The 16,423-nt window shown below is 46.7% G+C and overlaps 1 protein-coding gene across 6 annotated transcripts in view; it reads right to left on the reverse strand.

Moving 5' to 3' along the window:
* Positions 1–16,423, reverse strand: part of GALNT17 (polypeptide N-acetylgalactosaminyltransferase 17) — a 272,817-nt gene that overhangs the window by 152,889 nt on the left and 103,505 nt on the right. For all 6 annotated transcript variants that reach the window (XM_071816838.1, XM_071816835.1, XM_071816834.1 and 3 more), the window contains one exon: positions 5,739–5,922. In XM_071816838.1, the coding sequence (XP_071672939.1) occupies positions 5,739–5,922 (184 nt within the window). The remainder of the gene's footprint in view (positions 1–5,738; positions 5,923–16,423) is intronic.

Below are 16,423 nucleotides of genomic sequence, written 5' to 3' on the forward strand. Positions count from 1 at the left end.
CCAGCTCCTAAAAATTTAAGGAAACCACCAATAAAGAGCTTTCTCACCTGCCGCAATAATATATGTAGATCTTGGCCATGTCTACCAAAGAGAACATGCGCATTGGGTAAGGGGAGAGGCAAAAAAACCCATATTGCTTCAAGCAAAGTTTGACGGAGGTTGTGTGTCTTCTGTTTTGGGGAAGAAATGAGCCACAAGACAAATGTGATGCCAGATATATGAAGCGCCATCCAGGGCAGTCCATGCCCAAGTCACAATATGGGCTGAGAAATTATCTCATTTCGTTATCTTGGTACAAGAGAACACTGAGACAAAGCCATCCGCAAAACCAGGTGTTTTTAGTTATTGTCACAGTGGAAGAGATTGGCTCTTCTGCACAAGAAATAAATACAATAGCACATGAAACCTCCAGAGAGTTTCCTGAGCCGCATCGGAGCAAAGCACAGGGCACAGGTTGAGGTTCATGGCTCAAAACGTTGTCACAGTTTTGGAGTCCCCGGGGAAGCCCCTGAGAGCAGATCCAGCGCAGGACCAGGACGTCTCGGGGCCAGCACGAGAGAGAAATCAATCAATAATGGATTTAGGTCTTCTAAGATAAGTTGTCAAAGAACAACCCAAAGTCTTCTCTAAAATCCTTTGTCTTTTCCAGTATATCACAGAGTTTTAACTGGTCTCTGCTAATAAAACCAGCTGAAGCCAGATGGTGCTAAAAAGCCCAACTGCTCCCAGGTTCCCAAGGAAGGTGGCTACAGAAATAAACGGGTGATTCGGTCACTTGAGACACTCGAGTGTTAACGAGTCTGACTCAGCCCCCAAACACATCACTGGGAAACATTAAAATGAAGTCAGTGATAGGCGGCTGTTTAATCCTTAGCGATGGTTTGCAGGGGATGGTACCCAGGACACTGGTCCAGCTACCAAATTTAAACCTATTACCAGGTGCACGCTGCTAAAAACCAAAAGCAGATCGAGCTCGCCCTACACAACGTCAACAATTTTCTGAGTTTTGCCCGACCCACAGGCAGGAGGAAAGGGTCAGATCTCTCTGCTAAAAAACCCTCAAAACCTCCGAAAACCAGCCTGTGGAAGTTGCGTATCGCTTACACCATCGTTCCTCTTGGCTTTAATACCTTGAAGCTTTCCCGCACGGGAACAGCTGCCGAGAGATCTGCAGCAGCAGGAATGTGTCATCTTCACCCAATGATTCAATAGTCCTAACAATCGTGGGTATTATTTTTCTTAAATCTACTCCTTAATCCCATAATGCCATAAAATACCACCGAATCAGAGCTTAGCAGGATTCCAGAAATGAACCGACTTTTAAAGAGATAATGAGAACTCCACATTTATATAAGATAGGATTGAAAAGGGAGAATAGGGAAGACAAGGTACCAGATGGGCAGATTATTTCATAGTTTGCCTTAATATGATTTATTCAACCTGAAGCATCTGGTAAATTCCACTATTGGAGATGAGATAGTGGATAAGATGGACAGGCAGGCTGATCTAACACAGCAATTTTTATTTTCCTGCTACAGGTAGGAGGGGTTCCCATTAAATCACACATCACAGAACAAGACAGAGGTGAATAAAATCTTGTATCAAAGCAGGGAACGCTAGCAGCCCCTAGGATCCCATGTAAATACGCTTCACTATTAATCAAGAAAACAACATGTCATCTTAAACCGCCCCCATCCTTCATCAGCAAGTAGAAAATGCTGTGAATTGATCAGCAACAAAACTTGCAGATCAGCCTCGTCCTTCACAGTTTTTTGCAGAAAACTGAAGAAAAACAATCTCTCCGGCTCATTTTTTGAGGTTGGTGCAGCCGTCCCGCAGTCTGCCAGCAGCACCTCGGCTACTTCCAATCTAGAAGCAGTAATTGTTTTCCAGAGCACACAGGAATCTCATCTTAAAGTACCAAAACCTACTCAAGCAAGATACAAGTGTGTTGCCTACGCCTATCTTATTACACACTATCCTGCAGCGTGACTTGAAATAAAGTCCCTTGCACCAAAATACTAGTGCGACCTTATTCTTGCTAAAGGAGTAGCTTTCTCGGCCATCCAAAATGTTCTCTGATTCACTCTAAAAATGCAATGCACACCCAACACAACCTTTCAAACTGAGCAGAAGGCCGGGATCAGAAAAATCAGTAGCAATAAGCTCAAGACTAAGGTCTCATGGGCACAGCTCTGTATGGTATCAGAACCACACACATATTCCACGTATCTGTATGATCGGCAGCATCTTTTCAGGAATCGCTCTCGCGTAAAGCCCGATACTGTTTAAGTGGTGAACAGCAGCAGTGATGTTCAACCTTCCCGCCAGGTGAGCAGCCTCAGCTTTGGAAAAAAAAGAAAAATCTATTAAATTGCATTTTACAAGCAAAATGATGAACCAAACTACTAAGAAGAGACACCACAACCCCTCAAATGAAAGGCTGAGGGAGCTGGGGCTCTGGAGCTGGACAAGAGGAGACTGAGGGGGGACTCATTCATGGGGATCAATATGGAAAGGGGCAGTGTCAGGAGGATGGAGCCAGGCTCTTCTGGGTGACAACCAGTGACAGGACAAGCGGTAATGGGTGCAAAGTGGAACACAGGAGGTTCCATTTAAATATGAGAAGAAACTTGTTCCTGGTGAGGGTGGCAGAGCCTGGCCCAGGCTGCCCAGGGAGGTTGTGGAGTCTCCTTCTCTGCAGACATTCAAACCCGCCTGGACCCCTTCCTGTGGAACCTCAGCTGGGTGTTCCTGCTCCATGGGGGATTGCACTGGATGAGCTTTCCAGGTCCCTTCCAACCCCTGACATTCTGGGATTCTGTGAAATCAAAATAAGTAAGGTGCGCTGCCCCAGGAAAGCCCTCACCTTCCACCTGCATCCAAACGCCCCGGGACTCTCTGCAGAGACACTTGGCTCTGTCCCGGACTCGTGATGCTCCTCACTGCCCACACCTGCTTGCAAATCCCTCTGAGCAGCAACACCCAAACCTCTGAACCCTCAGAGATGCTGAACATGAAGTGCAGGGAGTCGAAATCCAGCAAGGTGCCCAATGTCCCCTAAACTGCCCTTCACTTCAGCCACAGTCACAAAACAGGGGCAGAAAACGAACTAAGAGGTGAGATCCAGCATAGCGCAGTGACACTTGGCCACATTAATCTTTTTCTTTCAAAAAAGAGAAAATTAGAAGGAAAGAACACACAGCAGCCGCTACTAGGAACAGTCCATCGGCATCGCAGCTTTTAGCTGAACCAAACGCGCTTCGCTATTGCAGTTAAAACTGATACACGCTTTGTAATGCTTATCAGCTGGAGGGTTTTCAACAGTTTTTCCCCACTAATGCTGCAATTTCAAAGCCATTTAGGCTAATTTCCTTTGACTTGAATCTATTTTAATCAGAGACCAGGACACTTGACTTAAATGGTTTGTATTAAACCCTTCATAAAATCAGCCATAAAACTGCACGCACAAAATAGCGAATGGATCTTGAAGTCGGGAGTAGAAAAAAGCCCAAACTTTTCAAATCCTCCAGCAAACTCGAGCCTATTTCATCACCAGACCAACCTATATTAGAATACCAAGCCAACTGATCCTGAAAAAAAAAAGCAATAACCAAAGCACACTCCTGAACTTATTAGATAAAAAACACTAAGTTATGCGGTTGCAGTCAGCACCCACAGATTCTCTGCGAATTATTAACCCAGCTCCAAAATGATGCATATTTCAATAAATTGCTCTGCCTGCTCTGTCCTCTCCACCACCCTCCAATGAAATGACTGATAGTGGCACCGACGAAGAGCACAATGCAAACCCAAAACTGTCAGAATTAATCCTTTTCTTCCCCCAAGATCTCAAATTAATTCTCCCAAAGTAACGCTGGCTCTGCTAGAAGTCAGAGTTCTGGATGAGAAATGAAAATAAGAAGCTCAAGTAACTGCGAGAGAAGGTCTGACTCGGGGGATTTGTCATTGTAGTAGGATTTGCATATCCTACAGCCAAAGGTGCCATTTGTACCTGCGATTCATTTTGTCCAGACAAACCGTAAGAGCGGAACTGAAAGCTGGGCCTCCTTTCCTTTGAAAACTCATCCAAATATTTCTGTTGTCAGTGGTTGACAGCTTTGGAAACTCCGAGTGGCTGCTTGAAATTCATGCGGCATGCAGAGAAGTGAAGGAACAAAAGCTCTCCCTGCTCTCCCATCCTTAACAATTTGCCAGGACGCTGGAGACATGGAGCTGCATCCCCTTGCTGCATATTTTCAATGGTTTGCAGATGCCAAGCAATGGCTTTGTCACTGTCCTAATGACACAGGTATTGGCCACGTATCTGTCAGAATCTAAATCTCTCGGCTCATTTTCTTTTTTATCAGGGATTTCACTCCAGGTCTGGACAAAACAACACTTTGCTATTTTGAGGAACACTCTGCTACCCCTATCTCTTGTAAAGATAAACTTACAGCACTGAATCACACAGAATCCCAGAATGTCAGGGGTTGGAAGGGCCCTGGAAAGCTCATCCAGTGCAATCCCCCCATGGAGCAGGAACACCCAGCTGAGGTTCCACAGGAAGGGGTCCAGGCGGGTTTGAATGTCTGCAGAGAAGGAGACTCCACAACCTCCCTGGGCAGCCTGGGCCAGGCTCTGCCACCCTCACCAGGAAGAAGTTTCTTCTCAAATTTAAGTGGAACCTCCTGTGTTCCACTTTGCACCCATTGCCCCTTGTCCTGTCACTGGTTGTCACCCAGAAGAGCCTGGCTCCATCCTCCTGACACTGCCCCTTTCCATATTGATCCCCATGAATGAGTCCCCCCTCAGTCTCCTCTTCTCCAGCTCCAGAGCCCCAGCTCCCTCAGCCTTTCCTCACACGGCAGATGCTCCACTCCCTCCAGCATCTTGGTGGCTGCGCTGGACTCTCTCCAGCAGTTCCCTGTCCTTCTGGAACTGAGGGGCCACAACTGGACACAATATTCCAGGTGTGGTCTCCCTAGGGCAGAGTAGAGGGGCAGGAGAACCTCTCTCGATCTACTAACCACGTCTCACACTCTTAACAAAATGATTTAGCATCTCATTTAAAGTCTTTTCTATGGTGCTCAGCAGGCAAACACCATCATCTCAAAAGGTCATTCTGGACAAATATTGCTACGGGATCCACCGGGCTCCCTTCAAAAGGGATGCACAGGGGTGTCACTGCTCAGGAGCTCTTACTCTAATTGATATTTTAAGCCTTATCTCTTGTCTTCAGTGGCAAAGGGTTAAAGCGCTTCTGTCCCTTGTATGGGCTGCCTAAAGATGGACGGGAGGTGCCCGAGTAGTCGCAGGACGAGGATGGTGCTGGGGGAGCCCCGGGGGTCCCGAACTGACGGGGAGGAGAACGGGACAGTCTCTGCCCACATTCCAGGGTAATAAATCCCAAAGGCCAGCAAACAGCCCTTTGCTGACAAAAGCAGATGTGAGCTTCTGATCGCAGAGCTATCGCCCAAAATTACATACTGCCTTAGGAAATCAAAAGAGAGAGAGAAGAGTGGGGAGAAATTCACTTTTTCTCCCGATAAATCTGTATGAACTATCTCAGTTTCAGCCACACTACATCAGTTATTCATTACGGAGCACAGCCCTGTAAAGGATTAAGGAGGGAAGAGTGAACAGTATCACACAAGAACATGAAAACAGCCATCACTCCTGCTCTCAGATGATACCAAAACACACACACGCTCCTCCACGGGGCAATTGCTACTTACTTGGTTGGGCGATAATCTGGGATGGAACGATCCAGGGAAATTTTCTCACTGAGGTAGGAGTTGTAGCCGTATTTCTCATGGGGTCCCTTCGCTTTCTCCTCCTCCTCAGGGGACAGGGTGGCAGGAAGGCCCCCTTTACCACGGCCACCATAGCCCTCAATGAGACCCAGCGACTTGGACAGACCTCGAGAGAGAAGAAAAACACTGTTAAAACTCCTCACTGTTATTTCCAGGCTATCAAAGAAACGAAAACAACCTAAAAATCCAGGGGTTTATGGTTTGGTTTCCTGAAAACATTTCAAATTCTAGTTCTTTGGCCCAGCACTGCAATGAAAATGACTCGAGCTTTGAAATTCTTCACGGCTCAGCACGCTGTTCCACATCGCTCTGCCACCAGCACCCAGCCGATAACCCGGCCCGGGGATCCGTGCACTTATTTAGTTGTTAGGAAGGTTATTTAGGCCTCCCTCCCACTCTCAGAGAGGTAATTACATATAAGGTTAGACATCCCCAGGAGAAGGATAGGTTGAACACAGAATAAGAATAAAATAGGGTTGGTTAACTGCCAGCTGACTGAATTTTTGCTCAGTATGAGCAGCGAACAGCATACAAATGGTATGGATTTAAAAACAATTTCCCCTCAAAGCTTTCTTATCTTTCCAAGCACAGCATTCCCAGACTTTTATCAAGCAGAATTTTTTATTTATATCTGCATAGCTGAAGGAAGCAGGCGAAGTTCAAAACGAGCCGCACGAAAACAGCTGTATCGATGGTCTGGTGGTGGCTGCGGGAAGCTGAGAGCCTGCTCACGCTGTTATTTATTGCTCAGGACACCTGGAATTTTAACATTTTTCATTAGCAGAGATTCACACTCTTTGTCAGAAACAAAAAAAAAAAAAAAAAAAAGGACGATTTTCTTTGGTTTTTTGCTCATTTATTTGTCTAACAAAGACATATATTCCCCTTTGTTTTAATGGCAGAGGCCTGACTCCCAGTGAGACCAGACTGTTGTCACCACTAACTCTTTTGAAGGGACAATAACCTTGAGGTCCAGCTCTCAAACCCACCACAGATTTCCATTGCCCTGGACAAAACACCATCCCCATCTACAAGACACAGATTTAAACACTTTTTTCCTCAAAAAGTAGTCACGTGAAGCAGTAAAAAAATCACCTATGATTGTAAATCACAGCTTGAAGTCCTCGAGTAGAAATTATTGTTATTATTATTCCCTCTGACCAGGCTTCCCTGCTCAGGAGCTCCTGAGAGCTGACGGATCCCTCTGACTGCGCTGGGCCTGATTAGATTTTATCTGAGGACAATAATAACAAATCAACCGCGAGGAGCAGCTGCCCGTGATGTGAGGATGGATGAGAAATCCAAGCTGCCTTTTTCCATCTCGAGGCTCAGCCAGAGGAGTAAGTCAAGAAAGCTGGGAAAGGTGAAACGTTCTGCCCCACAGATCTCTGGTGATCTTCATAACCCAAATGGCCGGAGGGACAAGGTGCAGCTTACAAAGAGAACAGATACCAGTTTCATTTCACACCCACATTCCAGAAGAATTAAAATGATATTTAAGAAAATAGGTCAGAGAGGTTCTCCTGCCCCTCTGCTCTGCCCTGGGGAGACCACACCTGGAATATTGTGTCCAGTTGTGGCCCCTCAGTTCCAGAAGGACAGGGAACTGCTGGAGAGAGTCCAGCGCAGCCACCAAGATGCTGAAGGGAGTGGAGCATACTCGTCCCATAAGGGACGTTTCTATGAGCTTGAGACACCTTTTCTATAACTTCAGCAATTCCTCCCAGCCTGTGCAGTCCCTGGAACCCATGGAAAGCTCCTTCTGGGCAGGGAGCTCTGGGCTTTGCATCAACCCACGTTTGGGTCCACAGACACACTCAGACGCTTCCCAAGCCTAAGTGAGGGCTCACCTGATCTCGGAATCGCCTTTCCCAGTCCCTGCTCAGGCCACCGTCACTGCAGTGGGACCCTGGCCCACGTGGAGCCCAGAGATACAGACAGCAGGCTTCTGGAGGTGGTACGTGAACCTTCGTTCACTTTGTGCGTGGAAATACTATTTGGGCCTCAAAGGACATATAAACCTCTCATATCATGTTCAAACAGCGTAACACTACAAATGAATGACTAAGTGGCTCTGGTGACGCAGGAGCAGAGAGGGGACCGCATCTCTGCAGCCCATTACTCCCACCCACACTCGTCCACGGCCAGCTTCCAGCCCAACCTTCTGCTGTGGCTTCTTGCTTGCAGCATCTTCAGTCTTAGAAAACCTCCAGCCCTTTGCCAATCCTGCTTGAAATTGGCACAAAAGGGCCAGAAGTTACAGGTGGAGACACAACGAGCAAGAAAAAGCAAGAACATGATCCCATCAGCTTAGTTCCTTGAAGAACTGGGCTAAAAAGAGTCAAAACCATTCCCATGTCACAGCCCAAACCCCTTCTCATTGCAGGCACCAAAGCACCCGTGCTGAGCCGCTGCCAAAAATCTCTCCTGATGCCTGGTCCAGCCTATCTACACAGATAAACAGCACTAATTCCCCACAAAAAAGCTTGATCTTTGGAGTGAATTCACTCCTCAGTGCATTTTGCTGCTCATGAGATGGTAACAGGCCTCATCACGATGAGATGTTCAGCGTCGATCAGAGCTCGGAACAGCTCTGAGCTCCACTCATCCTTAAGCCACATTCACCCAACAGGTACCTTAGAAATGAAAAGAGGATTTTTTTTTCCAGAATCTCCCACAGCATCTGAACTTTGGGACAAAAGGCGTGTATTGCTCTTATATTGCAGGAATAGGAGGGGAAAAAAAGACACCACTTAGATCTGCTACGATCTGAGCCATTCCTGCTGAAACGGCCAGACACGGGATCCCCTGGGGCAGGCAATGAGTTGGTTTTCTTCGAGGTGATATAAAAATTTAATCTCTACAGCAAAATTATTCCTAGACTGAGTACAGTTATAGCAAACATATTATTCTCCCCTTAAACTGGCAGTAAATTTCATAAGGAGACAGGAGTTTTTTTAGGATAGAGAAAACCTTTGGTGAAATAACAATATAACGTGATATGCAGCCTTGGGTTATACAGCACCCAGCAGCCGTGTTGGAAAAGCATTTTGCTACATGTCAGCCCAGATGAAGGTGAACGTCAACCCTGCCGATCCAAACCAGGATCCTTCTTTCATTAAAAAGAGGGAAAAATACCTGAAAGGCACTTCAGAGAAACACGAGTCCTGAGCCTTAACACTGGGGGAGAGAACAGGAGGAAATAATATTGCAAAGACTTCTGGAAAAGCTAAATTTTTTAGTTGTGTCCTTATTTGTCTATGTCACCCTGCTGCTCCACTTACAGAGTATGGAAAGCTCAGATTGAAAGACATATTCCTGTAGGAAAAACACAATGCTCTCCTCCAGAAGAAATAATTCCAGTATAAGCTGGGGAATGACCTATTAGAGAGCAGTGTAGGGGGAAGGGACCTGGGGACAGCAGGGCGACCTTGAGCCAGCACTGGGCCCTTGTGGCCAGGAAGGCCAATGGTATCTGGGGTGGGTTAGAAGGGGGTGGTCAGTAGGTCAGAGAGGTTCTCCTGCCCCTCTGCTCTGCCCTGGGGAGACCACACCTGGAATATTGTGTCCAGTTGTGGCCCCTCAGCTCCAGAAGGACAGGGAACTGCTGCAGAGAGTCCAGCGCAGCCACCAAGATGCTGAAGGGAGTGGAGCATCTCCCGTGTGAGGAAAGGCTGAGGGAGCTGGGGCTCTGGAGCTGGAGGAGAGGAGACTGAGGGGGGACTCATTCATGGGGATCAATATGGAAACGGGCAGTGTCAGGAGGATGGAGCCAGGCTCTTCTCAGTGACAACCAATGATAGGACAAGGGGCAGTGGGTTCAAACTGAAACACAAAAGGTTCCACTTAAATATGAGAAGAAACTTGTTCCTGGTGAGGGTGGCAGAGCCTGGCCCAGGCTGCCCAGGGAGGTTGTGGAGTCTCCTTCTCTGCAGACATTCAAACCCGCCTGGACACCTTCCTGTGGAACCTCAGCTGGGTGTTCCTGCTCCATGGGGGATTGCACTGGATGAGCTTTCCAGGGCCCTTCCAACCCCTGACATTCTGGGATTCTGTGAAATAAATAATACTGAGGCAATACTGAAAAACAAGGGAAGCATAAAGAGAAAATTAAAATAGATGTATTTGAAAAGTACAGCTCTTATTATGCAAAGCACCACCCAAATACCTCGTGTTTCTGGCCTCGCTTCAGCCCACGATTTGAAGCCAACAAGAAAATTCTGACTCAGGGAAAAAAGCAACACCAATGGGGTAAATGGCCCAACTCGTGCCGTGTGTTACTCTGTGGATATCGGCTCCGTGTGACCTCTCGTGAGGACGGAGAGCAGAGAAGCTTTTAGGGCTATTTTACGAGAAACTAGAATAGGGCGAAATGTCATACGTAATGCTAGAAATTATGGAAAACTGCTGAAGTTTTTAGTGTTGTCCTGCTGATTGCTGCAAATACAGACTATTAGCGGGAGGACTCATTAACGATAAGGGTAATTACCAGACTAACAGCCACCAATTTTCCTTTGCAGCTTCGGTGGAACCTGCGACCTGGGATTCTCTGTTTTCTCCCTGCAGCAGTTTTTACACTATTTTTACCAAGTTTTCTATTTATTAGACTAAATAATGCAAATCCCACTGACTGTAACTAGAGCGTATTTTATCTGTAATCGAACATACCCGATCTCTAAAAAAGCTCCTGTGTACGTAAAATTATTTGAATAATTCTCACTAAAATTAACGTGTTCAACAGACCACGAAGTTTTCACTTAAATAACTGTGACAGGTGGGTGTGCGAGAATCGTGCACATTTTCCCACAGCCCAGGATGGCAGGACCAAAACAGGCTGTCCAGGATGGGCACAGTTCCTCATTATTAAAGATATTTAAAGATAGATTAGATGAACATCTGTATCTAGAATGATTTAAGCCCAGCTGCACTTACATCGTCATGGGAACGGCCAGAGAACATCAAGATTTCTTCCCGCTTTGTACTGGATGGAAAGGATGGGAGAAAACAGCCGAACCACGTAGAGTTTGAAGTCTCGTTTGAAATGTTTTAACATTTACACACGTATATATACATATGCATAATCAGAATTGAAGTTTTCTTATCTATATGGAAATGGAAACACAGAGAAATTACCTTCAGAGCCAGAGGGAGGATCAGCGCCCCTCACAAGGAGAACACAGTCGTCAAGAGAATTTCAAAGCCTCTCTTGCCCTATTCAGGCCATTACGCTACCAGGTTCTGGTTCCAGATGATAATTTCCTGATCAAGATTCACCTCAGGCACAAAATAACAGAAATCCTTCGGCTGGCTGAGGCGGTTTAGTTCACAGCAGTGATTTAGTTGGTTCCAAAAGCTGGGACTAGTAGAAGAGCTTGGACATAGATCAACACTCCTGCAAGTCTGCAGATATTAGCGTCTACCATTCTGCTTCACATTTTCAAACTAACTTGTTGAAAAAAAGGCAGGACTTGGTAACAGAACTGGATTAGAGTCAGAAATCCCTCGGCCAGGAAAAGCTCTTTGGAGCTCAGCAGGGAGAACAGGCAGTGCTTCAATGGGAGACTTGCGCACAGATATCTTGTTCAGATACAGAAGACAAGACCCAAGGCGATCTATATCCCAGGGAAAAACCTGGACACGCATGAAGCATTCCTGACAATTTAATTGCAGCGATGCTCTTTCCAAGTGTGCACTGACAGAGCCACCGCAGGAGTTGTCCTGCTGCTGGAGCTCCCTGTTTAAATGAGAAACTCAAACCAAGAGCTTAATCACCGATGGTTGTTAAAGATTTGTCTCAAAATGACCAATTACCGCCTGCTGCCCTTCGCATGGTCCATGGCTTCAAATGGATTTGGCTGCCCTGTGCTCTCCACACCCTCCCCTCGTGCCTCATGGTGCTTGCACCCCAGAGCGTCCCTGTATCATGGTGGGAAAAGGGGCTCCTGCGACTGCTACGCCGTCCATAGCTCTTTCTGGGATGAAATATGCTGTAATAAGTCACATCGTTACATCAGCAGGCGCGATACACATGCGTTGTAAGAAAGGATACGTATTTTGCAGGCCAGGCGTTGATGTATCTGAGGCGGCTGCCAAGGAATGGAGCGACACACACAGCACCCGCAGCCCCAGATAACACACTGGGGTCTGCCAGGGGGATGGATGAAGAGTATTTGCAGGAAAGGTAAAGAAAAGAACGTGGTGTAACAATCTCGCTTGCACATTACGACACAAATAGAAACTTATATCTCTGACTAACATATGGGACCATCCGATTCTGGAAATATCTGTGTTATTTACTGGAGAGAAGGGGAGAAAAGGGCAAAAAGCAGTAAATCACAACGTGTAACAAAAAGGAAGAGCAGGGTCAAAACCATCACTGAGATCATTCAGCGAGACAGCTGACTCCAGGCACACTGCATCTGTGTTCAAGATGCTGAGGAACTCCAGAGAGCTCACTTTATTAAGCCCTGCCTAAGGCCTGCTGTCAACAAGTCAGTCTTGCTGGGATATAGGCACAACCACTGCCCCAACACACAGCAATGTGTTTCCATAAAGCGTTTGGAACAGTCCAACGCAGTCTCCTCACTGTTACTTTAAACTGGCACAAACCATCCCAAAGAACCATCATGCCCAGGTGGCAATAAGAAAACTCTGAGAGAGCGGAGGGGAAGATCTATAGAGGAGCACCCAACATGACCAGCTATTAACACAAGTAATGAGACCTAATTAGAGAGAGAGGAAACACCCAGCACAGCACCCTGGGACATGCAGCTTGACTCACAGGCAGTACAATCAGATTTGTAGGATTAAACCACCTTCTTGGTAAGACACTCCAGAATTACAGAATCATTTTGGTTGAAAAAGACTCTCAAGATCACTGAGTCCAACCATCAACCCACCCCTGGCACTGCCCCATGTCCCTGAGAACCTCATGTCCGTCTGTCCAACCCTCCAGGGATGGTGACTCCAGCACTGCCCTGGGCAGCCTGTTCCAATGCCCCACAGCCCTCTGGGGAACAAATTGTTCCCAGATCCAACCTCAACCTCCCCTGGCGCAACTTGAGGCCCTTTCTTCTCGTCCCTCAGGCCTGTTTTGCCTTTTTCCCCCTTTAAGCCCAGCCTAGTGCCACAGAGCAGGGCTGGTTGCTCCACTGCCAGTCAGGAATCTGGGTTCCAGGACAAGAGGGGGACTCAGCACACAACTGCTCTGTGAGAGGCGAATGTTCCGTACAGGAGCGACATTTTGCAGCTTCTCCTTGCATTGGCAGCAGCGGGGTGAAAGAGCAAAACTAAAAGCTTTGTCCAGCAGTACATCTGCTATGAGTTCACATACAGTCATCTAAAAACTGATGGATTGTCATAAGAAGAGTCTGTATTAGTAGCCTACCAAGGCAATATAACATGAACCATGGCAGGACTTCACATTAAAAACCTGATACTGTTCCAGTAACTTCAAAGATCAATTCAGGGTGTGTCACCATTCAGAAGAAAGACCAGGTCCCCGGTCCGTGCACCTAATGGTGTATTGACTGAGCACACACCTCAGTGCTGGCTCTGCTCTCCATGGGCTTGGCTGAAGCACCAGAGCTATTCCCACACAGAGCCCACGGGAGAGCTCGGGACACAGGAGCTTGGATGAGAAAGGTCAAGGGCAAAAGCAATCTTACATATTTATGCTTGTCAACCATAAGCCCATTGGGGTGATGAATTCGGCAATTGTCTGCAGGTTCATTTTTAGATGGTAAATTGCAATTCAACAAGTACAACCTTTCTTGTTCTCCTATTCGAAAACGGCAGGAGCGGCGCAGATGGAAGGGCAGCCCAGAGAACCTGGAGATGCCCCATCGCTGGTTCCAGGCGTTCCAAGAGTTCCAGGTCAGGGTGGACGGGGCTTTGAGCAAACACTGGAACTAGATGATCTTTAAAGGTCCCTCCCAACCCAAACCATTCCATATTCCGTGATTCTGCACCAAGGTCTCCCCATTTATTTTGAGACGCAACCCAAGCACCAGAAAGCACAAAGGAAAAGGAGGATACGTTGCTCATTGTAACATCTTCTGTAGTACAGGCAGATTAAGAACTTCCCAAACTCCTCTGCCCCAGCAGCAAAACATGTCCCTGCTCATTTGTGCTGCTGCAGTGATTTGTGGGGCTATTCTGCAAACTGTTCATCCCCTGGCAGTCACTCCTACCATGGTCAGAAATGCCTGGTCAGATGAGCCTTTTGTTGAATTCCGCATGGCTGCTTTTAAAGTCCAGCATTAAATTTAACTTCTTTGGGTGATGCAGTCCATACCCAACTCCATCACAAGCCTTTTGCACCCAGGCAGAGCTGCCGCTGGGCACAGCACAGGGTGCTGAGCTGCGGTAAAAGCTCAGGACCACACAGCCAAAGGTGGAGATACAAGAATTGCTTCAATTCATCTTGCCCCCCATGAAACTGTGACTAGAGTTACACCTGCAGTGGGACGGAGACCCCAGGAAACAGAAAAGAGCCACAGGAACTACTATGGAAACAGCAACAGAACCCGAAAAACCACAAGCCAATGTTTTCTAAACCCCAAAGGTTAAAAAAAATATTTTGCATTTCTGTTTTCACAAGGAATCTGTTATTTCCAGATCGTGTTTCTATAACAAGCTGTTAGTGTTTGTGGTTTCTCTTAATGCATGTTCTTGTTTCCCTTTTTGTAATATATTTCCTGCCTCTATAGATTAGCGTGTTGGAAAGGGAGGGGGGGAAAAAGTTGCCATGTGGTAGGAAAGGAAATGAAGAAACATCACAGTTTAGCACAGACATCATAAACACAAAGCTGGCTACTCAATTTGGGGATTTTTGCTTATGTGATTGGTTACATGTTCAGCTCGTAAACTGCATCATCCCCACAGAGCTCGGGGAGCAGGGAACGGGAAAGGGCAGAAATCAGAGCTGGTCACCAACCCCTGCACCAGGTCAGGCCAGAAAACCTCCCAGAGGTTGGTGAGGCCAACCGAGGAGCTCCCTCCTCCTTCCCCACTTCCCACCCCTGAACACCTGGGAAATGGTATTTTTAACCTGGCGCCAAGCAGAACACCACAGCACGGAGACAACGTGCCAAAGAGCTGGCAATCCCTAGACAACAAAAGGGATGTGGCACCATACCCTGAGAAATAACCGCTCCTCAGCATGCTCCAAGTTTCTCTACAGGGGCCTTTTGACCATATTATCGCTCCCCAGGCCACCCCTAAATCTGCTCATTAAGCTTTTCTTTACAGACCAACATATCAGAGAGGACATTGCCCACAATGGCCTTTCCCAAGCAAACACCCTGAAGCCAAGGAGTCATTATGTCAACGCAGCTGCAGAAAGAGAAACTCAGAATTAAAATGTGCATCTTCAGCAAGTGTATACATGCTTCCTCCTGCTAATTGCATTTACCGAGCTGTGAACTTACTACTTACTTCTTAAGGTCAAGAAAGTCTATTTTACAGGGTTTTGCTTGGTGCGTTTAATGTGCTCTGTAACACTTGTTCCGGCTGTGCTCAGACGCTGTTCTCGCTCAGCCACCGAGCCAATTTGTTGTTGGTTTTCTGGTGTGTGTTCAGTGCTCTCAGACATACAGGACACCCCAGAGAGCACTTGTGCTCTTCAAATTTCTTCCCATCTGTTTGTGCTTTGCAAATAGTTCACAAGGGTGATGCACCATGACTTGCAACATCTAAGGACGGAAATAAAGGCACTAATTTGCTCAGCAGAGAGAAATATTCTCCACTGCAATGCCTTTATTCTTGTACACATCTGCGTTCTCCAAAACCACCCACTATTAACAGACCCAAGGTGTTTTATTTAATACACGTATGATTGTAATGAATACCAAGCACAACCTCTAAGATAAAAACCTGAAATTACTCTAATATCTCTTAGTCTTTATATGGTGAAGCTTTGTTTAAGTTCAAGTAGTTTGCTACCAAACCCAAGTTCACTGAACTCTGTGAAACTATTCAAGCGTTTAATTAAAGCATCAGCTTAAATGCTTTGCCAGACAGGGGTCCCAGGGAAGGAGAACTGGAGCTTGCTCTCTACCATCAACGCAGATTTATGAATGGTTACTCTTTCTGGCATCAGGAACAATTCCTAAGAGGCCGCAGATGTGTGACTATTTAAGTTTGTGTTTCTATAGAGAACTTCTGATGACAGGCACTAAGTGCTTTAAAAACACAATTAATGCTCAGAGCACTCCTGAGCTCAACCTATGACTCACATTTCAAGCTACCTGAAGTAGGACTGTCCTTGTTCTTTTCAGAAAACACTTGGTACAACAGGGAACACGGTACAACAGTGTCTTGGTCCCACTGTGTGTATACTCCAAGAGAACACAAGAGCAAACACACCTCACTTCTTTTCTAGATGGTTGAACACAGAAAATTATTTGTCCAAAGTGACTTAGCCAGAAAAGATCAGTGTTTACAGACAGAAAATGGGAATCCCTAGAAATTAAAGAGCTTCCTGCCCCCAGAACAACTGCCGCGGCACGGGAGGTTCCTCCAGAGACCCCTCTGAGTGATCAGCACCAAATGGCGGTGACACTCGAGCAGCTGCACCATGCCCACCTCACTGCAGGTTCCAGCCC

Source organism: Patagioenas fasciata, chromosome 19 (assembly GCF_037038585.1).
Source record: "Patagioenas fasciata isolate bPatFas1 chromosome 19, bPatFas1.hap1, whole genome shotgun sequence".
In the NCBI taxonomy this organism is placed as follows: domain Eukaryota; kingdom Metazoa; phylum Chordata; class Aves; order Columbiformes; family Columbidae; genus Patagioenas; species Patagioenas fasciata.